At 40.9% G+C, this 21181-nt stretch overlaps 1 protein-coding gene across 2 annotated transcripts in view; it reads left to right on the forward strand.

Moving 5' to 3' along the window:
* Nucleotides 1–21181, forward strand: part of skap2 (src kinase associated phosphoprotein 2) — a 254169-nt gene that overhangs the window by 7545 nt on the left and 225443 nt on the right. For both annotated transcript variants that reach the window (XM_033047701.1, XM_033047707.1), the window contains exons 2-3: nt 8048–8153; nt 13996–14021. In XM_033047701.1, the coding sequence (XP_032903592.1) occupies nt 8048–8153; nt 13996–14021 (132 nt within the window). The remainder of the gene's footprint in view (nt 1–8047; nt 8154–13995; nt 14022–21181) is intronic.

The following is a 21181-nucleotide window of genomic DNA, read 5'->3' on the forward strand; positions in this document are numbered from 1 at the left end:
ACTGAGCCTTGCCCTACCCCACTAGTCACTGCCTACCATTCTGAAAGGGACCCGTTAATCCCTACTCTTTATTTCCTGTCTGCCAACCAATTTTCTATCCATGTCAGCACTCTACCCCCAATGAACTAAAATTATGACAATTCTACAGACAGAAATGAACAATGAATTCCTGAAGTTAAAGAAAGTTGTTTTGAGTGTGCAAGGCTGTAACACATCAGGACAGAAGATAAGATGCAGTCCTCAAGCTTATGACAGGCCTTTTTGTTGGGCGGCACAGTGGCTTCGTTGTAGAGCTACTGTCTTACAACACCAGAGACCCGGGTTCGATCCTGACTACGGGTGCTTGTCTGTATGGAGTTTGTACATTCTCCCTGTGACCTGTGAGGGTTTTTCCCAAGATCTTCTGTTTCCTCCTACAGTCCAAAGATGTACAGGTTTGTAGGTTAATTTGCTTGGTTATAAATATAAACTTGTCCCAAGTGTGTGTAGGGTAAATGTGCAGGGATCGCTGGTCGGTGCGGACTTGATGGGCCGAAGGGTCTGTTTCCGCACTGTGTCTCTAAACTAAACTAAAACTAAGCTGGAGGCCACAAATGAGTGAATGGGGGTGGGATGGGGAAGCTCATTGTCACTTAGAGTCAGTCATAGTGATACAGTGCGAAAACAGGCCCTTCAGCCCAACTTGCCCACACCGGCCAACAATGTCCCAGCTACACTAGTCCCACTTGCCTGTGCTTGGTCCATATCCCTTTAAACCTGCCCTATCCATGTACCTGTCTAAGTGTTTCTTAAACGATGGGATGGTCCCAGCCTCAACTACTTCTTCTGGCAGCTTGTGTGAAAAAGTGACCCCTCAGTTTCCTATTATATCTTTTCCCCTTCACCTTGTACCTATGTCCTCTGGTCCTCGATTCCCCTACTCTGGGCAATCGATCGGCATCTACCCAATCTATACCTCTCATGATTTTATACACCCCTATAAGAACCCCCCTAATCCTTCTGCGCTCCATGAAATAGAGAACCAGCCTACTCAACCTCCCTATAGCTCACACCTTCTAGTCCTGGCAACATCCTCGTAAATCTCTTCTGAACCCTTTCAAGCTTAACATTATCGTTCCTATAACATGGTGCCTAGAACTGAACACAATATTCTAAATGCAGTCTCACCAACGTCTTGTACAACTGCAACACAACCTCTTAACTTCTACACGCACTACTCTGATTGATGAAGGCCAAAGTGCCAAAAACCTTTTTGACCACCTTATCTACCTGCGACTCGACCTTCAAGGAACCATGCACCTGTACTCCTAGATCCCTCCGCTCTACAACATTACCCAGATGCTTACTGTGTCGGTTCTGCCCTTGTTCGATGTCCCAAAATGTAACACCTCTCACTTCTCTGTATTAAATCCCATCAACCATTCCTCTGCCCACCTGGACAATCGATCCAGTTCCTGCTGCAATCGTTCACAAGCATCTTCACTATCTGCAAAACCACTAACTTTTGTATCTTCAACAAACTTGCTAATCTTTGCCTGTATGTACTCATCCAAATCTTTGATGTAGATGACAAACAGTAACAGGCCCACCGCCAAACCCTGAGGCACACCACTAGTCGCAGGCATCCAGCCTGAGAAGCAACCTTCCACCATCACCCTCTGCTTCCTTTCATGCAGCCAATTTGCTATCCATTCAGCTATCTCTACTTGAATCCCATGCGATCTAACCTTCCAGAGCAACCTACCATGCGGAATCTTGTTGAATGCCTTACTGAATTCCATGCACACAACATCTACGCTCCTCAACCTTTTTGGTCACGTCTTCAAAAAAATCAATCAGATTTGTGAGACACGACATACAAAACCATGCTGACTATCCTTAATCAGCCCTTGCCCATCCAAATGCCTGTATATCCTATCCCTCAGAATACTCTCCAGTAACTTCCCAACAGATGTTAGGCTCACTGGTCTATAGTTCCCAGCATTTTCCCTGCAGCCCTTCTTGAAAGAGGTACAACATTTGCCACCCTCCAGTCTTCCGGCATTCCGGTATTTAAAGACGACTTGTAAATTTGAACTAGGGCTCCTGCAATTCCCTCTCTAGTATCCCACAATGTCCTCGGATATCAGATCAGGCCCTGGAGATTTGTTTACCTTCAAACACGACAGTACCTTCAGTCATCATCATCGGCGGTCACTCAAAACGAGTATGACTGTCCTCTCCATAGGGTCGTCTACTTGTGGGTCTGCAGATGTCTGTAGAGGTCGATCCGTGATCCACACACCTTGGTGCAACGTGGGCACTGGAGACTGGTGGTGGTTGGTAGTCGTCGAGCCCCCTTCTCTCTCTCCTTATGGTGCTGTCGCTTTGTCTCTGCGACATGGCTTAGTTCCATTTCGTGACGTGCAGCTCCTTTAGTACTTCAATACTTCCTCGACAGTAACTCTGACTGCTCTCAATACACTTCCAGTGACTGCTTCAATTTCCTCTGTCCTACTTTCTTTCTCCTCGGTAGATACAGAGGTGACCGCTTTGATTTCTGAGAGGTCCCACTCTCTCTCTAGTTGCACTTTTCCCCCTCATGTGTTTATAAAATAAGTGCTCTGCTGTTTAATCATTCAATCTGTATTTGGTTTCTCCATTGGGGAAGAGATCATAGTACCAGGTTGTGTCTGGGATAGGCAGCATGATTGTGACATCTGTCTCTTAACAGTATTTGTAGAAGTGACTGGCACATGACTTGTGCAGAGACGAACTCCCAGATACACCCATGGGCCATTTTCATTGTCTTGTGTATTGTTAAGGGTTTGGACACACTGGAGGCAGGAAACATGTTCACGATGTTGGGGGAGTCCAGAACCAGGGGCCACAGTTTAAGAATAAGGAGTAAGCCATTTAGAACGGAGACGAGGAAACACTTTTTCTCACAGAGAGTGGTGAGTCTGTGGAATTCTCTGCCTCAGAGGGTGGTGGAGGCAGGTTCTCTGGATGTTTTCAAGACAGAGCTAGATAGGGCTATTAAAAACAGCGGAGTCAGGGGATATGGGGAGAAGGCATGAACGGGTTACCGATTGGGGATGATCAACCGTGATCACATTGAATGGCGGTGCTGGCTCGAAGAGCCGAACGGCCTACTCCTGCACCTATTGTCTATTGTCATTGAATTCCTATTTTCAGGTTACATGTGATAGGCAGAGCTACATCTTTGCAGTTCTGCCACATTTAGTCATCAATCGAGGTAGAAAATTAAATAACTAAAAGTAGAGAAGATTGCACAAACACACCAATCCATAATTATGGCAGGGCCTACCATGCGAATGCAAAAGACCAAGCTGAAGCTGGTGCCACAATATATAATTTGTCGTGCTGAATGGATGACCCATCCTGCATTGCTCCTCAAATCATTCGTAAGTCCCAAAAGCCAATTTTCAGCCAATTGGCTGAGATACAATGAAGGCTGTGGCATCAGATAACATTCCAGCTGTCATACTGAAGACCCATGCTCCAGAATCAGCTTCACTTCTCACACACTTCTCAATAAAATGCTGCACTGGCATATATCCAAAGTGAAAAATTGCCCGGTATATGCCGAGCACAAAAAGGCAGGACATATCCGACCCAGTTTATTAAAACTAAATTAGTCTACTTCAATCAACAGAAAAGTGATATTGAGGAACTATCAAGCTGTACTTCCTCATCTATGATCTGCTCACCAACCTCTGGTTTGGATTACACTGCAACTATTCAGCTTCAGAGTTTATTTTAGCATTGGTCCAAAGATTCCAGACATTAGATCAAATTGACTGCATTTGGTTGTTTGGCATTGTGGAGCCCAAGTAAAACTGATGTCAAAAGGCATTGACAGAAAACATTCCAATTGTTGGAGTGGTACCTCACGTAAATGAGGATAATTCCAATTGTTGGTCAATCATCCCAGCCCCAGACAGCAGGAGGTTCTCGGGGCAGTGCACAAGGACTGGACATTCACTGTACCTCAGTACACGTGACAATAAACTAAACTAATTTTTAGCTGTTTTGTCATTAATTATCCAACAATATTATTCATCTTCCCACACAATGAATCTAAAATTGGGCGGCATTAAACAACACTAGACACTCTTTTCAATATTAAATCAACCTAAAACAGAGAAAGTATAATGTATTTAACGAGACACTAGAAACTATTGATGCTGGAATTTAGAGGGCTGGAGTAAATCAGCAGGTCACCCAGCATTTGTGGAGAGAATGGATATGCAACATTTTGGATTGGGATCTTTCTCCAGAAGGGTCCTAATCCGAAACATTGCCTACCCATTCCATCTGCAGATACTGTCTGACCCGTTGGGTTACTCCAGTACTTTGTTTATGCTGTTGCTACCCAGGTGTGATGCATTTTAGATATGTAAGTTTTTGTTTTATGTAAAATTCCACTCAAAAATTATTGAGATTGAAATTGATTGTTTTCACAGGCTTGGACGTTGCTTTGAAAATTTGTGCAAAAGACTTGTTGAAGTTTAATGAACAAAGTGATATATGATGATCATTAATTGGCTATAACAGGCATTTTGTAGATTAGAGTGTAATCCAATTTGGAATTTTAACTTTCCAGCAATTATTCAGATGATGGTCTTATTTTAAGTTTCCTCAGTGTGCATCAAATTAGATTGCATAAATAAATTATTATATTTCCTCAAATAATAGCTGCGTAAGATTGTTTTTGTCTTAAGAGCTAAATTAATACAATTGCATGCGTTATTGCACTTATTACCTCTCCACACATTCCTGACATCCACAGATGGGGATGATCTTGTTGTTTCCATTTAGAATAGAATTTGTGAAATAATCATTTTAATTGAAGTTGTAATAAATCTATTACATGGGGAAAGTCTGATTCAGCAGTTAGGGTTAATTTTTTTCTTCATATTCCTATGTTCTGATTGATTATGTAGAAATCTTGATGTAAATTGCATTGGCAAGAACGAGCACACATTTTGTTAACTTGTTATTCATGCCTTTGCAAAATATCTTTCTTCAATGTATTGCTGATGCGTTGCCAGTAACTTCATAAATACTTATATTAATTGACCTACAATAATCTATCCCATCCTATTGCCACATAACTTAAAACATTGATAATGTAACCAGCCTTGAAACTTTGATCTTTTGAATAAGTTCCAGAGGGTAGATCACATCGTCTGTATAGCTGATACCAGATTCACAGGACTCCTGAGAATAATTCTACTCCAAGTTTCATCAACTGAAGACATTTTGTGGAGAAGTGGTTCAAGGACATTCTCAAAGTCTCCTTTGTAAAATTGTAACATCTGAATCAACTCTGGGATCCGTGGTCCCTAACTGCGAGAGAGAGAGCGAGAGAGAAGGGGGGGGAGAGAGAGAGAGAGAGAGAGAGAGAGAGAGAGATAGAGAGATCCTCCTCTCCAAGCACCACCAGCTCATTTTTGGAATGGTCTCTGGATTCTGTAAAGGAATCTTCACCCAGATCAGAGTTCACAAAGCTGGAGTGGAAGGTCGTCATCCTCTGCACTAATGGACTGCCTAAGACAAATATTATATCTTTAAATTATATGGATAAATAGATTAAAAACATAGACAATTAAGAATTAATTTGCTGTAAAAATTTCAGCATCTTTAAGAGAGAAACCGCATTAAAAATTGAATTTTCTTTAACTATTGACAGTGGGATGGAACACTGGGAAGATTTCTGGAGCTCTGGTGCCTTATAGTTCAAATTATTTAGCTTCTATTATGACCTCTAGAATATTCTGTGAGCAGTTTGCATAGTTTCTCTTTGATCATATGTGTCTCCTCCAGTAGCTCTAGTTTTCTCTCTGGTACCAAAGATCTGCAGGTTAAATAGTTATTAGGCCACTGTAAATTGTCTATTGTTTATCGAATTTTAGGGTAGTTGTTGGGAATCTGGAGAATATGTTTCGGGAAAATTAAAGGTGATATTGTTCTGTGAACCAGTCTTAATTTGATGGACTGAAGTGCCCTCCTTCTAAGTTCCAAGGAAATATATTTAAAATGATTATTTGAAAAATATTTATTTTATCTACTCATTTGTACAAATATTCTACTATTGATGCATATTCTTCAAATATGAAGAAGGTAGACAAGTGGACCATGAAACAAAGCAGCAAATCCTGGGATGTCAGGACTTTCATATGAAGAAAGACTGGATAGACTCGGCTTGTACTCGCTAGAATTTAGAAGATTGAGGGGGGATCTTATAGAAACTTACAAAATTCTTAAGGGGTTGGACAGGCTAGATGCAGGAAGATTGTTCCCGATGTTGGGGAAGTCCAGAACAAGGGGTCACAGTTTAAGGATAAGGGGGAAATCTTTTAGGACCGAGATGAGGAAAACATTTTTCACACAGAGAGTGGTGAATCTCTGGAATTCTCTGCCACAGAAGGTAGTTGAGGCCAGTTCATTGGCTATATTTAAGAGGGAGTTAGATGTGGCCCTTGTGGCTAAAGGGATCAGGGGGTATGGAGAGAAGGCAGGTACAGGATACTGAGTTGGATGATCAGCCATGATCATATTGAATGGCGGTGCAGGGCCAAATGGCCTACTCCAGCACCTATTTTCTATGTTTCTAAAAGAGGAGAATCAGTGGTTCGTCAATCCTCCAGGAATATCCAACTCTTGGACAAATCTGGTTTTAAATGGCTGAATTTTGACATCTGACCTACACAACAATCTTCTGCCTAAGAATGTTGCCCATCTGAATCACTGGAAAGTGACTACTGTAAGTGCGCAAGATTAAGTGAGGCAGTCAATTTAGTTGTAAATTTTGTGAGGTTCATCACAGGAAAGAATAGACAAGAAAAAATGAGCCAGTAAATTGTGTCTGTCAGTCATATCTTCGCCGATAGGGACAAATACTTCCCTAATCGTAGATGAAATCTTAGAGTTAATGTAGAAAACCAAAAATAGTGTTTCTCTTATTACTCAAATAAAAACATTTGATGACTCCAGATTAACTGAGATGAAGCATTCTTCCAATAACATCCCCCTTGTTTACTTTATATTATATGGGAAATTCATTTGTATGTTTGTTAATCAATGCACTTGTGGTTGCTTCTTACATGTTATATTTGAACCAAATCAAATGCTGCTGATATGAAATTTACTAAAATCTGTGCTACTCAAGAATGAGAAGTACCAGTTGTTTAAGCCTATTATGCGAAATGCAGGCCCTTTGAACTAGGCTATACCATTTCACTAATTTCATAGAGAACCCAATGTTATCAGAAAGGAGAATCTTTTTGGATCTGTTTCACATAATCAAAAGCCTAATCAAAATAAAATGCCAGTTTCATTGCAGTTGAGCAATATAGTGCATGCATTGGTAATAAATTACATATTTTTCGCAACGGAATTTCAGCCGTCAGAATGGAGGGAAACTTTGTGTGCCTTAAGAATGTTAAAGATTGATTGTCACAATTCAGTGTTGAGCAGTTAGCTGAACGTGAATTGTGACACGAGCATTTAGTGACAGATCTTCTTTAAACCTGTTTGTGAGAAACAACTTTCTATGAAACTTAGACCTTAATTCTGCTAAAATAACATTAGATAAATATATACCAATGGGTCACATTTTGTGTAGTATATTGGCCTGTAACTCGAGTTTTGCCCTTTGTTTTCCATTTGAAATGGACCTATTTAGTAAATTCTCCCCCTGATAAATTTGACGCATACAGTATATTTTGAAAATATTTCTAATGTCAAGCATTTTCTCCTTTAGTGAAAGGATATGAGATTAGTTCTTTTGTACTGATTTTTAAATCCAGGAAAATGAATTACTCACAAGCTCGCTGAAACCAGTCCCGCTTGAACAACCTAATTCTTATTGTCAGCACTCACATGCGCATAAGGACTCTCATTTGCAAGATGGCACTTGGAAGATCCTCAAGAATTCCGTTTTGAATTTCTAATAGGGCACCAACTAGCACAGTTGGTTCAGCACAGAGCGGGTTCTTATTCCTAAATTTTATTATAAATATGCTTTCTTCTTTTGCAGATATTGACATATTTATAAACGAGATACTAAAGGGAGAAAACTTGACAAAGAAGGCAAAAGAGAAAAAAGAAACGCTTTTGAAAAAGCTTAAGATTATTAAAACAAGGTAAACATTTACATTATTTTTAAGTTGCCTAAGATGACAAATAAATAAAAAAATTCCCTGGCCAACAGAAGTTGTAAAGGGGATGCCATTTAGAAGTTTTGTTACAATTCCATAGGGTGTTTGAACAATTCCATAGGGAGTATTGAACAATTTCTTTTCTTCGGTATTCACCAAGGAGAAGGATATTGAATTATGTGAGGTAAGGGAAACAAGTAGAGTAGCTATGGAAACTATGAGGATCAAAGAAGAGGAAGTACTGACACTTTTGAAAAATATAAAAGTGGATAAGTCTCCAGGTCCTGGCAGGATATTCCCTAGGACATTGAGGGAAGTTAGTGTAGAAATAGCAGGGGCTATGACAGAAATATTTCAAATGTCATTAGAAACGAGAATGGTGCCGGAGGATTGGCGTACTGTGCATGTTGTTCCATTGTTTAAAAAAGGTCTAAGAGTAAACCTAGCAATTATAGACCTGTTAGTTTGAAGTCAGTGGTGGGCAAATTAATGGAAAGGATACTTAGAGATAATATGTATGATCATCTGGATAAACAGGGTCTGATTAGGAACAGTCAACATGGATTTGTGCCATGAAGGTCATGTTTGACTAATCTTCTTCAATTTTTTGAAGAGGTTACTAGGGAAATTGATGATGGTAAAGCAGTGGATGTTGTCTATATGGACCTCAGTAAGTTCCTTTGATAAGGTTCCACATGGAAGGTTGGTTAACAAGGTTCAATTGTTGGGTATTAATATTGAAGTAGCAAGATGGATTCAACAGTGGCTGAATGGGAGATACCAGAGAGTAATGATGGATAACTGTTTGTCAGGTTGGAGGCAGGTGACTAGTGGGGTGCCTCAGGGATCTGTGTTGTGTCCACTGTTGTTTGTCATATACGTAAATGATCTGGATGATGGTGTGGTAAATTGGATTAGTAAGTATGCAGATTATACTAAGATAGGTGGTGTTGTGGATAATGAAGTAGATTTTCAAAGTCTACAGAGAGGTTTAGGCCATTTGGAAGAGTGGGCTGAACGATGGCAGATGGAGTTTAAAGCTGATAAGTGTGAGGTGCTACATCTTGGCAGGACAAATCAAAATAGGACGTACATGGTAAATGGTAGCGAATTGAGGAATGCAGTTGAACAGAGGGATCTAGGAAAAACTGCGCATAGAAGGTGGAATCTCATGTAGATAGGGTGGTAAAGAAAGCTTTTGGTGGCTGGCCTTTAATAAATCAGAGCATTGAGAATAGAAGTTGGGATGTAATGTTAAAATTGTACAAGGCATTGGTGAGGCCAATTCTGGAGTATGGTGTCCAATTTTGGTCGCCAAATTATAGGAAAGATGTCAACAAAATAGAGAGAGTACAGAGGAGATTTAATAGAATGTTGCCTGGGTTTCAGCACTTAAGTTAAGGGGGGACTTGATAGAGGTCTTTAAAATTATGAGAGGGATAGACAGAGTTGACGTGAATAAGCTTTTTCCATTGAGAGCAGGGAAGATTCAAACAAGAGGACATGATTTGAGAATTAAGGGACAAAAGTTTAGGGGTAACATGAGGAGGAACTTCTTTACTCAGAGAGTGGTAGCTGTGTGGAATGAGCTTCCAGTGGAAGTGGTGGAGGCAGGTTCGATTTTATCATTTAGAGAGTTAGGGCAGAGAGAGAAGGGGCAGAGACAGAGACACAGAGAGAGGGGCAAGAGGGAGGAGGGGGGGGGGAGAGGAGAGGGGGAGAGAGGGGGAGAGAGGGGGTGTGCTGGGTGAGGGGAGGGGGGGAGCGGGGAGGGGGAGGGGGGGTGGAGGGAAGGGGGTAGGGTGTGTGGAGGGGAGGGGGGTTTAGGGGAAGGACGGTGGGGGATGGGATGGAGGGGAGGAGGAGGAGAAAAAGAGGGGTGAGAGAGAGAGAGAGAGTGGGAGAGGAGAGGGGGGGGAGAGGAGATGGGGGGAGAGGAGATGGGGGAGAGGGGGGGAGGAGAGAGGGGGTGTGCTGAGGGGAGGTGGGGAGCAGGGAGGGGGAGGGGGGGTGTGGAAGGAAGGGGGTAGGGTGTGTGGCGGGGAGGGGGGTTTAGGGGAGGGACGGTGGGGGATGGGATGGAGGGGAGGAGGAGGAGGAAATAAAGAGGGAGAGAGAGAGAGTGGGAGAGGAGAGGGGGGGGGGAGAGAGAGAGGTGGGGAGAGGAGATTGGGGGGGAGAGAGTGGGAGATGAGGTGTGTGCTGAGAGGGAGGGTGCGGTGAGGGGATGGGGAGAGGTGGGGAGCAGGGAGGGGGAGGGGGTGGAGGGACGGGTATAGCGGGTGTGGAGGGGAGAGACGGTGGGGAGGGGCATGGAGGGGCGAGAAAAAGTGGGGAGCGGGGGAGAGGGAGAGGGGGGGGAGAGGAGAGGGGGAGAGGAGGGGGGGAGAGGAGAGGGGGGGAGAGAGGAGAGGGGGGAGAGAGGAGAGGAGGAGAGATGAGAGGGGGGAGAGGAGAGAGGAGAGGGGGAGAGAGGAGAGGGGAGATGGGGGCAGAGGAGAGGGGGGAGAGGAGAGGGGGGAGAGGAGAGAGGGGGAGAGGAGAGGGGGAGAGGAGAGTGGGGGGAGGAGAGGGGGGGAGAGGAAAGAGGGGGGAGAGAGGAGAGGGAGGGGAGAGAGGTGGGGAGAGAGAGGAGGGGAGAGAGAGAGGGAAAGGGAGAGAGACAGGGGGGGAGAGAGAAAGAGAGAGGGATAGGGGGAGAGAGAGAGAGAGAGTGCCTTTTTACTTCAACCCAAACCCCCCAAACAACCATTTGCAGGCAGTGCTTTTTTACTTCACACTAACCATATTTTCATTTTCAAACCACATTAAGGGTACTTACTCACAGTTGTGTAGACATTTGTTCAGTGTCATTCAGAGCTCAGAGTGCCCTCCAGCTTGCAGAGACTGATTTGAGGCACACCACTTCCTGGTTTTATAGTCCCTCCCCCTCCCTCCAGCAGGGGCAGCAGAGAGAATGGTGATTTTTTTCAAAACATTAATTTTTCTCTGATTTTTCATCGATGGGAAAAATACTCTGGTCCAGGAAGGCAGAAGGCTCTGATCGAGGTGGCCAAAAATGACGGCCGTAGGTGGCGGCGTTCTCTCGGAAATCGCAGCACAGTGGGCCAAAAGCGGTCAAGATCAGACTTTTAGTAATATAGATAGATTGAAGGCTGTCCTAAAGAGATTCACTAGGAAATTCCTGGGATGAGGGAGTTCAGTTCAGTTCAGTTTAGTTTATTGTTGAGTATACCGAGATACAGTGAAAAGCTATTTTTGCGTGCTAACCAACTAGAGGAAAGACAATACATGATTCCAATAGAGCCATTCACAGTGTATAGATACATGATAAGGAAATAACATTTATTGCAAGACAAAGCCAGTAAAGTCCGATCAAAGATGGTCCAACAGTCATCAATGAGGTAGATAGTAGTTCAGGACTGCTCTCTAGTTGTGGTAGGATGGTTCAGTTGCCTGATAACAGCTAGGAAGAAACTGTTGCTGAATCTGGACGTGTGCATCTTCACACTCCTATATCTTTTGCCTGTTGGGAGAGGCTAGGAGTGAAAGTGACCAGGGTGCGACTCGTCCTTGATTAAGTTGCTGGCCTTGCCGAGGCAGCATGAGGTATAAATGGAGTCAATAGAAGGGATCTTGATTTATGGGATCGTCTGGGCTGCGTCCACAATTTGCTGCAATTGTCTGGTCAAAAGAGGCTCTGCGGGGTGGGTCTGTAATGTTTGAAACATATGTGTCTTTTTACAATACTGCACCCAAAAATGTGACAAATGGGGTCAAATTTCAAATTCCTTCAAAAAAGTTGACAAACACTTTATTGGGTTCATGACTAACAGAGCATCAACAACAAATATAAGAAAAGATAGCATATTGATGGCAGGTTTCTGAAAATGGCAATAGAATACACATATACATTTTGTGTAACGGTTGTTGCGTGGTGTCCACCTGGTTGGCACAGTAAGTAAACATATTTCTTATTCCTTTCTATGTTTATGAATAAAATTGCAAACACCATTTCTACTTCATTTACCTGATCATGTAGTAGAATACTGCATCCATCTGAGTGGACACCGCAACGCGCGTTACACATCATACACACAAACGTATGTTGGCGTGGACACTAAAAAAAACGTTTGTTTTGGTGTCCCAGTGAAAGCCAAGGATTTTCACCGATGCGATCTAAATGGTACATTACCTTATGGATCTGAGCGACATCGATGGCTGATGATTCGTCAGATCATTTGATTTGGGCTGATTTTTTTGTAAGTAAAATGTCTCCGTAACGGTCGTTGCGGAGCTACCCGAAGTTGACACAAAGGAATTAAGTTAGCGGGCTTGGTCCGTACAAAAGATAAACAAGAGACAGTGTGTTGCCAAATTGAAGATTGGCTCAGTTTCTTAGTTTTGATGACCAATTTATGTCAAATAAATTTTTATTTTTATTTTAAAAAGTCGGGAAATATATCGTAAACGGTTGTTGCGTTTTTGACACCATGATGTTTTTGATATATTAACTTGCAATACAAGAAAAAATCTACTATAGGATCTTTACTGTACTGTATTACCTTTATGTTACTGTATAGATGAAGATATTTCCTTTGACCATTATCAAAAAGTATATGTATGAGGGGCCATATGAAGTTTATGAATTAAATATTCAGGACTAAATGTGGCAGAGTTTTTAATGTCACACTTTTGGTGTCCAAAATGGTGGGAAAACGATGAAAATGTGTCTATTATGAAAAAAGTTTTTGACTTTCAGTCTTGAAATTATCTATGGTATATCTGCTATTTATAAAGTTTCACATGATGGGTAGATTGTTGTTAAGAACAGTGTATTGGTGTAAAAAAGTGAATACTAATCTTGTTCTTCAAAAACTCTCCAGGGGAAGAATCTTGAATAAGGGGACATAGCTTAAAGATAGAGGGCTGGTCATTTAAACCGAAATATATAGAAATATATTGCACACACAGTGGTGGATGTTTGGAATTCTCAGCACAGAAAGTTGCGGAGGCTGGTTTATTAGAAATGTTTAAAGTGTAGGTGGATACATTTTTGAATAATCGGGAAATTGAGGGCAATAGGAATCTGGCACACAAGGAGTTTGGGTCGATCAGTCATGATTATATTGAATGGTGGGACAGACATGAAGTTGCTATTTTCTTTTGTTCTTGTGAATATAAAATAAGTCATAATTAACCCAAGGCTTTGAGAATGAGTTTTCTTGTTGAATTGGAAGGGGAATTTGATAGGAGCTAATTTTGCTGGGCCCTTCATGGTTTAGTATGATTAGATATAATAGTTATTACACAGTTATTTTGAATATGCTGTAAAATTAATTAAAAAAACACTATCCAATTTGCCTTTCTGTAATTTTAATTATCAAATATGGTTTTTATAACGTGGAAACCCATCTGCACAATTGCAGAAAAGATGTATTTGAAATTGAAGTAGAATTCAGTTTAGTCCAAGTAAATTGGTAACAGATGCAAGTATAATGTGTTTTTTTTTAGAGTTTTAATGAATGGGAGAAGTAATTTGCAAAATATGTGGTGAAACCACTGGTTGAGAAGAACAACCCAGTATGAAATTACAAGAGAAAATAAAGCAAAGCTCTCCAAATAGTTTAAATATGAAATAAACAGGAAATGTTTTGAAAAACTCAGGGAGTAGCTATGGGGAGAGAAACAAAATCGATGTTTCAGTTCAATTACTTTTTGACCAAATTTAGAAAACAGGCATGCAGGAAAAATAAATATTTATTCACATTATAGAAATATATTTGTTTCCCGATTTATTTATCGAAAAACGCTATCTCTTTTTCAGCTATCCCCAGGAGTTCCAAGAGAGAGGTAATTTTTAAATTTTTTTTAAGGCTCATTTAAACTTATTTCATGTAACTGTTATCAGGCTGTATTTTTCTTCAAAATGTATGTGTACTATCCTACCTCATTCCTTGAGGTTTCTATGAGTCACCCCATATATTGTCCAGTCCCTAATTGTTCAAGTGCAAGAGTGCATGTATTTTTTCAGAACAACAATCGTACAGCACACTATTTAACAGTGTAGAGTGGAATGGGTCACTTTGGACCTTTGTGCAGATTATTCTGCCATGTAATATTTCAACTGCACCTGCCAAGTTAATCTTCCTCAGTGAGAGTTGTAGTCATTGTTTGCAAAAAATGCAATTACTGATGTGTAAACTTAAACTTATTATGAACTACACTGCACATAGTATTAGTCTAATTTTGGAAATTCTACTTTAGTGTCAGAGTCGTAGAGTGATCCAGTGTGGAAACAGGCTCTGCGGCCCAACTTGCCCACTCCAACCAACATGTCCCAGCTATACTAGTCCCACCTGCCAGCATTTGGTCCATATCCCTCCAAACCTGTCCGATCTTGTCTAACTGTTTCTTAAATGGCGGGATAGTCCCTGCATCAACTACATCCACCACCTTTTGTGTGAAAAAGTTACCCCTCAGATTCCTATTAAATCTTTTCCCCTTCACCTTAAACCTATGTCCTCTGGTCCTCGATTCATCTACTCTGGGCAAGAGACTCTGTGCATCTATCCGATCTATTCCTCTTTTATACACCTCTATAAGATCACCCCTCATCCTCCTGCGCTACAAGGAATTGAGTCCCAGCCCACTCAACCTCTGCCTATAGCTCAGACCCTCTTGTCCTGGCAACATCCATGTAAATCTTCTTTAGGTATCATTGTAAAGCTTCTTTAGGTATGTGAAGAGGAAAAAAATAGTTATGACCAAAGTTGGACCCTTGAAGACTGAAAAAGGTGAATTTACTATGGGGAACAGGGAAATGGCAGATGAGTTTAACAGGTACTTTGGATCCGTCTTCAGTACATCAAACAATCTTCCTGATGTACTAGTCGCTGAAGGATCTGGGGTGACGGAGTAACTGAAGGAAATCCACATTAGGCAAGAAATGGTGTTGGGTAGACTGATGGGACTGAAGGCTGATAAATCCCCAGGGCTGGTGGTGTGCATCCCAGGGTACTTAAGGAAGTGGCTCTTAAGAAATCGTGGATGCAGTGGTGATCATTTTCCAATGTTCTATAGATTCAGGATCAGTACCTGTGGATTGGAGGGTAGCTAATGTTATCCCACTTTTTAAGAAAGGCGGGAGAGAGAAAACAGGGAATTGTAGACCAGTTAACCTGACATCGATGGTGGGTTGTGTAAAGAAGTTAAGTCTGACACACTTGTAACTTTACTTATTGTTTAATGAGCACTCAGGTTAATCATGTTAAACTGTCAATCATAAGAGATGAAATAGCGGCACATTTGGATAGCTGTAACAGGATCGGTCCGAGTCAGCATGGATTTACGAAGGGAAAATCATGCTTGACTAATCTTCTGACATTTTTTGAGGATGTAACTGGGGAAAATGTACAAGGGAGAGCCAGTGGATGTAGTGTACCTGGACTTTCAGAAACCATTTGATAAGCTCCCACATAGGAGATTAGTGGGCAAAATTGAGGCACATGGTATTGGTGGTAGAGTGCTGACATGGATAGAAAATTGGTTGGCAGACAGGAAACAAAGAGTAGGGATTAACGGGTCCCTTTCAGAATGGCAGGCAGTGACTAGTGGTGTACCGCAAGGCTCGGTGCTGGGACCACAGCTATTTACAATATACATCAATGATTTAGATGAAGGGATTCAAATTAACATTAGCAAATTTGCAAATGACACAAAGCTGGGTGGCAGTGTGAACTGTGAGGAGGATGCCATGAGAATGCAGGGTGACTTGGACAGGTTGGGTGAGTGGGCAGATGCATGGCAGATGCAGTTTAATGTTGATAAATGTGCGGTTATCCACTTTGGTAGCAAAAACAGGAAGGCAAATTATTATCTAAATGGTGTCGTTGGGAAAATGGGAAGCACAACGGGATCTGGGGGTCCTTGTTCATTGGTCAATGAAAGTAAGCATGCTGGTACAGCAGGCAGTGAAGAAAGCGAATGGCATATTGGCCTTCATAACAAGAGGAATTGAGTATAGGAGCAAAGAGGTCCTTCTGCTGTGTACAGGGCTCTAGTGAGACCACATCTGGAGTATTGTGTGCAGTTTTGGTCCCCTAATTTGAAGAAGGACATTCTTGCTATTGAGGGAGTGCAGAATAGGTTTACAAGGTTAATTCCAGAGATGGCGGGACTGTCTATGCTGAGAGAATGGAGTGGTTGGGCTTGTATACTCTGGAATTTAGAAGGATGAGAGGGGATCTTATTGAAACATATAAGATTATTAAGGGTTTGGACACGCTAGAGGCAGGAAACATGTTCCCGATGTGGGGGGAGTCCAGAACCAGGGGCCACAGTTTAAGAATAAGGGGTAGGGCATTTAGAATGGAGATGAAGAAACACTTTTTCACACTAAGAGCTGTGAGTCTGCGGAATTCTCTGACTCAGAGGGTGGTGGAGGCCATTTCTCTGGATACTTTGAAGAGAGAGCTTGATAGGGCTCTTAAAGATAGCGGAGTCAGGGATATAGGGAGGAGGCAGGAACAGGGTACTGATTGTGGATGATCAGCCATGATCACATTAAATGTGCTGGGTCGAAGGGCCTAATGGCCTACTCCTGCACCTATTGTCTATTTTCTATTGAACCCTGAGGAACACTACCAGTCTCAGGCTTCCAGTCTGAGAAACAATCTACCGCCATCACCCTCTGCTTCTTTCCATGAAGCCAATTTTCTATCCATTCAGCTATCTCTCCATGGATCTCATGCAATCTAACCTTCTAGAGCTGCCAACTGTGACGAACCTTGTTGAATGCTTTATTGAACTCCATATATAGAACACTTAATCAGATTTGTGAGACAAGACCTCCCATATTGCTGACTGTCCCTAATCAGCTCGTGGCCTTCTAAATGCCTGTATATACTATCCCTCAGAATACTCTCTAATAACTTTCCAACTACAGATGTTAAACTCACTGGCCTATAGTTCCCAGCATTTTCCCTGCAGCCATTCTTAAATAAAGGCACAACATTTGGCACCATCCGGTCTTCCATCACCTCTCCTGTATTTAAAGACGACTCATAAATTTCAACCAAGGCTCCCTCAATTTCCTCTCTGGTTTCCCACAATGTCCTCGGATATATATGATCAAGCCCTGGAAATTTGTCTACTTTCATACATGATAGCACCTCAGCACCGCTTTGACCATAACACTGACTGCTCTCAAGATAATTCCATTGACTGCCCCAAGTTCCTCCGTCCTTGGTAGATATAGAGGAGAAATGCACGTCGGTAAATACAGAAGATAAGTACTCCTTGAGGACCTTTCCCAACTCCAGTAGCTCCACACAGTGTTGATTGCTTTGATTCCTGATTCCTGGTGATTCCTTGACTCCTATTGTGGATGGCAAATTGATGGAAAGTGCACAAAGATATTTGTACAAAAAGCATCATATTTTGAAGAAATTTTGGATTTTTATTTAGTGTGGATGGCAAAGTTATGAAAAGTGCACAAAATAAATTTGCAGGAAAAGCATATTTTGAAGAAAATGTGGATTTTTCAATCAATTAGAGAATGTTAATAGATATGTACAAAATTATAAGGTATTTTTTACGAGGCTTAAATTGAATGAATGAAAGTAGAATTAGGGTTTTAGTTTAAACTGTGTTGTTAGGACATCGAAAGCCCTAAAGTGAGGTAGATCAATATCTTAGGTATCAGAAAATGTAAACAGTTATATAGAAAGAACTGTGGAGAAGAATTAAAACAATGTCGCTTCAGAGTTTGTTGGAACTAGTGAAGAGGTATTAGCAATTTCCTCCTGATGTTTTACTTTATTCATTTATTGGATGTGAATTGATGAGGTTTGTTCTGAATGAGAACAATATTCAAATTTGCTGAAGGTAGACAAAAATGCTAGAGAAGCTCAGCGGGTGAGGCAGCATCTTTGGAGAGAAGGAATAGGCGACGTTTCCGGTCGAGACCCTTCTTCGGACTGATGTCGGGGGGGGGGGGGGAGAAAGGAAGAGGCGGAGACAGTAGGCTTGTGGGAGAGCTGGGAAGGGGAAGGAGGGAGAAAGCAAGGACTATCTGAAATTGGAGAAGTCAATGTTCATTCCGCTGGGCTGTAAACTACCTAAGCAAAATATGAGGTGCTGTTCCTCCAATTTGTGCTGGGCCGCACTCTGGCAATGACGGAGGTCCAGGACAGAAAGGTCAGATTCGGAATGGGAGGGGAAGTTGAAATGCTGAGCCACCGGGAGATCAGGTTGGTTGTTGCGAACTTATTACAATTTGCTTTGATGGTTAGGTTGGGTGGGTATAATTGCTCCCTCTGCTGGTCAAACATTAACCAATGCAAAATTTGAGCAATTGATTGAGAAGGTAAATTGTAATCAATTGTAAGTTATTTTTAGTATTATGTTACTTTTCCTTTTATAAATTGTTTGGTTGTAAGGTAAATCAGAAATAAACAATTAATGAGAGCAGTGAAAATACTTATGTCCTTTTATGTGCTGAAAGAAACCAGTTCCTTTGTTATAATAGCGATCTGTCTCACAGCAATGTAAATAAATGAAGTGTTATGTATTTTTATAGATCTTAGTACTTTACAGGTGATTATTGATAAATCTTTTGCCTGCCAATTGTTAAATGCATTGGGACTTTCTTCTTAATTTAAGGCATAAGTGCAACACAAAGTGCTTTTGGCTACAATTTTAGTTGTGATCATTATCATTGTTTGGTTGTTAATTCTCTACAGTATTATTTGCCGTAAAAAGTTCTTTAAAAAAATGAAAATTCTGTGAGTAACCTCTTCCCTTTATATGTTTTTGACACTTTCAAGTTAAAATGAGTGAATAGTGATTTGGATCCAGATTGTACAATAGATTTTCTTGATCCTCCAGTTAAATTGACTTTTCTCCCAAGATATCACTTGAAGAGGTCATGACCTGCAGCCTGTGGCCACTGGTATGAGGGTCACAGTTTGAGGTCAGCAAATGCTTGTGTGAACCTACGGGCAATGGTCTGTTATCTATTAGCTGTAGATGTTGGATCAATCTCTATACAAGTATCTATGACTCTCGATAGGTTAAGAACGTAATGACAGAGCAGCAGTTTGGTAAACTAGCCAATCAGATTGACGAATTGAAAGCTGAAATTCAGTGATTGCATTTCTTAAGACTAAATGTATTTAACTAGAATATGAGGTTGGGGATTTTTTTGAAGCATTGATTCTAATTTGTATGGCAAACCAGTTAAGGTAAATATAAATTTATGACTACATAAATTTTGTTTCAAAGCCTCTTAACTAACATTATCTTTTGTTCAATGTTGTTATCTTGAAATGTTTGAGTAGCTTATTTCACTTTAACTATTAATTTCACTGTGTACTCAAAAAGTACATTGAAGAAAGTGTCCAAAAGTCTTGGATCATTTACAACAAACAAGTGAAAACATTGTAACCACTGAGGGTGGGTAAAATGAATTTATAGAAATGTTTACAATATTTCCCTAATTATCCACAAATGGAGACATTTACTTATGTCAGAGGGTTATGCTCTTTATTTAAATACATGGTTTTTGTAGTGGAGCAAGTAATTCAATATTACTGGTCTTAAATTAACAATGTAAGTAGCTTTGCAAAAAAAATGTCAGCTGGCTACCATGTGCAATTTATGACGAGTAAGCTCAAATCATTATAGCACAACAAAGTGGGATAAATGTTACAACATAAAACTGGCTTGATTAATAGTTTGTGGGTTGTAAGCGGAGCAACTGCAATACTGACTCATGCTGTACTGACAGATGTTTGGCTAGAGTTGAGAGTCAAGGGTTTACAACTCCATGTGGTTAAAATGATGACATATTTTATTGCACCAATATAAAATTGTTAAATGTAACTAAATGTGTAATCCTGATTTGACTCTTTAGAGTTATTATTTTTACGGCTGACTTCGTAAGGGAATAATAAAGATGCCTGTCTTAAACACTTACTACAATTGCCTTGAATTTACAAAAGTCAGGTGTAAGTCTCTTTACAGTTCTTTTGTTTGTATGCTGTACTTGGATGTCTTGTTCATTTAATTAGTGCTGCTCCAAAGTACAGTTTTACATAAGCATAACATTCAATGCCTGCTAAAAAAGAATCACCGAATTGTGTTGAACAATACATCTGTTTTAAATGAAAAATGTCTTCAACATTTTGGAATAGCATAATCAAATTATCATAGTGATTTTCTGAAGTCATATGTTAAAACTATCCTGCCAAAACCTTAATCCTAAAATATTCCAAGGTTTAGATGTTTCCAATGCGAGACAGAGAAGAATGTAAAAGAGGTGGGGGAGTAACACTACAGATCAGGGAGAATATCACTGTGGCACTTTAGAGAGGACATACTTTAGAGCTCATCTAGTGGGTAGGGCTCAAAAATATGAAAAGTGCAATCACTATGATGAGGTTGGACTATGGAAGATAGGGAAAGATAGCGATAGGGCAGATAAGGGAAAGATTTGAAAACCGGGATATTGAAGAAGGTGTTCTTAATTTTCCAATATTGACATGGACTTAGTGCCAGATGCTTAGATGGGGCAGAATTTTCTTAGTGCATTTAGGAGGGTTTTGTGAAATACTGCACAAAACCCTAAAGTCCAATAGGGAAGGGGCCATACTAGACCTTCCCTGGTAAGGTCATCGCAGATTCAGTAGGAGAGCATTTTGGGGACAGTTATCATAATTCTGTAAACAGGAACTTGGAGGAAAGTGGTAAAATGGGGGAAGGCTATATATAACAGATTTAAGCAGGAACTGGGGAGTGTAGATTGGAAGCGGCTGTTACTGGGTAAATCTGTGTCTGATATGTGGGAGTCATTTAAAGATCAACTGGTGAGAATTCAGGGCCAACATATTTCTGTGAGCAAGTAAGACAAGGATGACAAGATTTGGGAACCAAAAGATGTTATAAATTTAGTCTAAAAGGAAAAGAAAACATGTGAAAGATTCTTAACATACAAAAGATCCTCAACAAAA

This window comes from Amblyraja radiata, chromosome 2 (genome assembly GCF_010909765.2).
Source record: "Amblyraja radiata isolate CabotCenter1 chromosome 2, sAmbRad1.1.pri, whole genome shotgun sequence".
Classification (NCBI taxonomy): Eukaryota; Metazoa; Chordata; class Chondrichthyes; order Rajiformes; family Rajidae; genus Amblyraja; species Amblyraja radiata.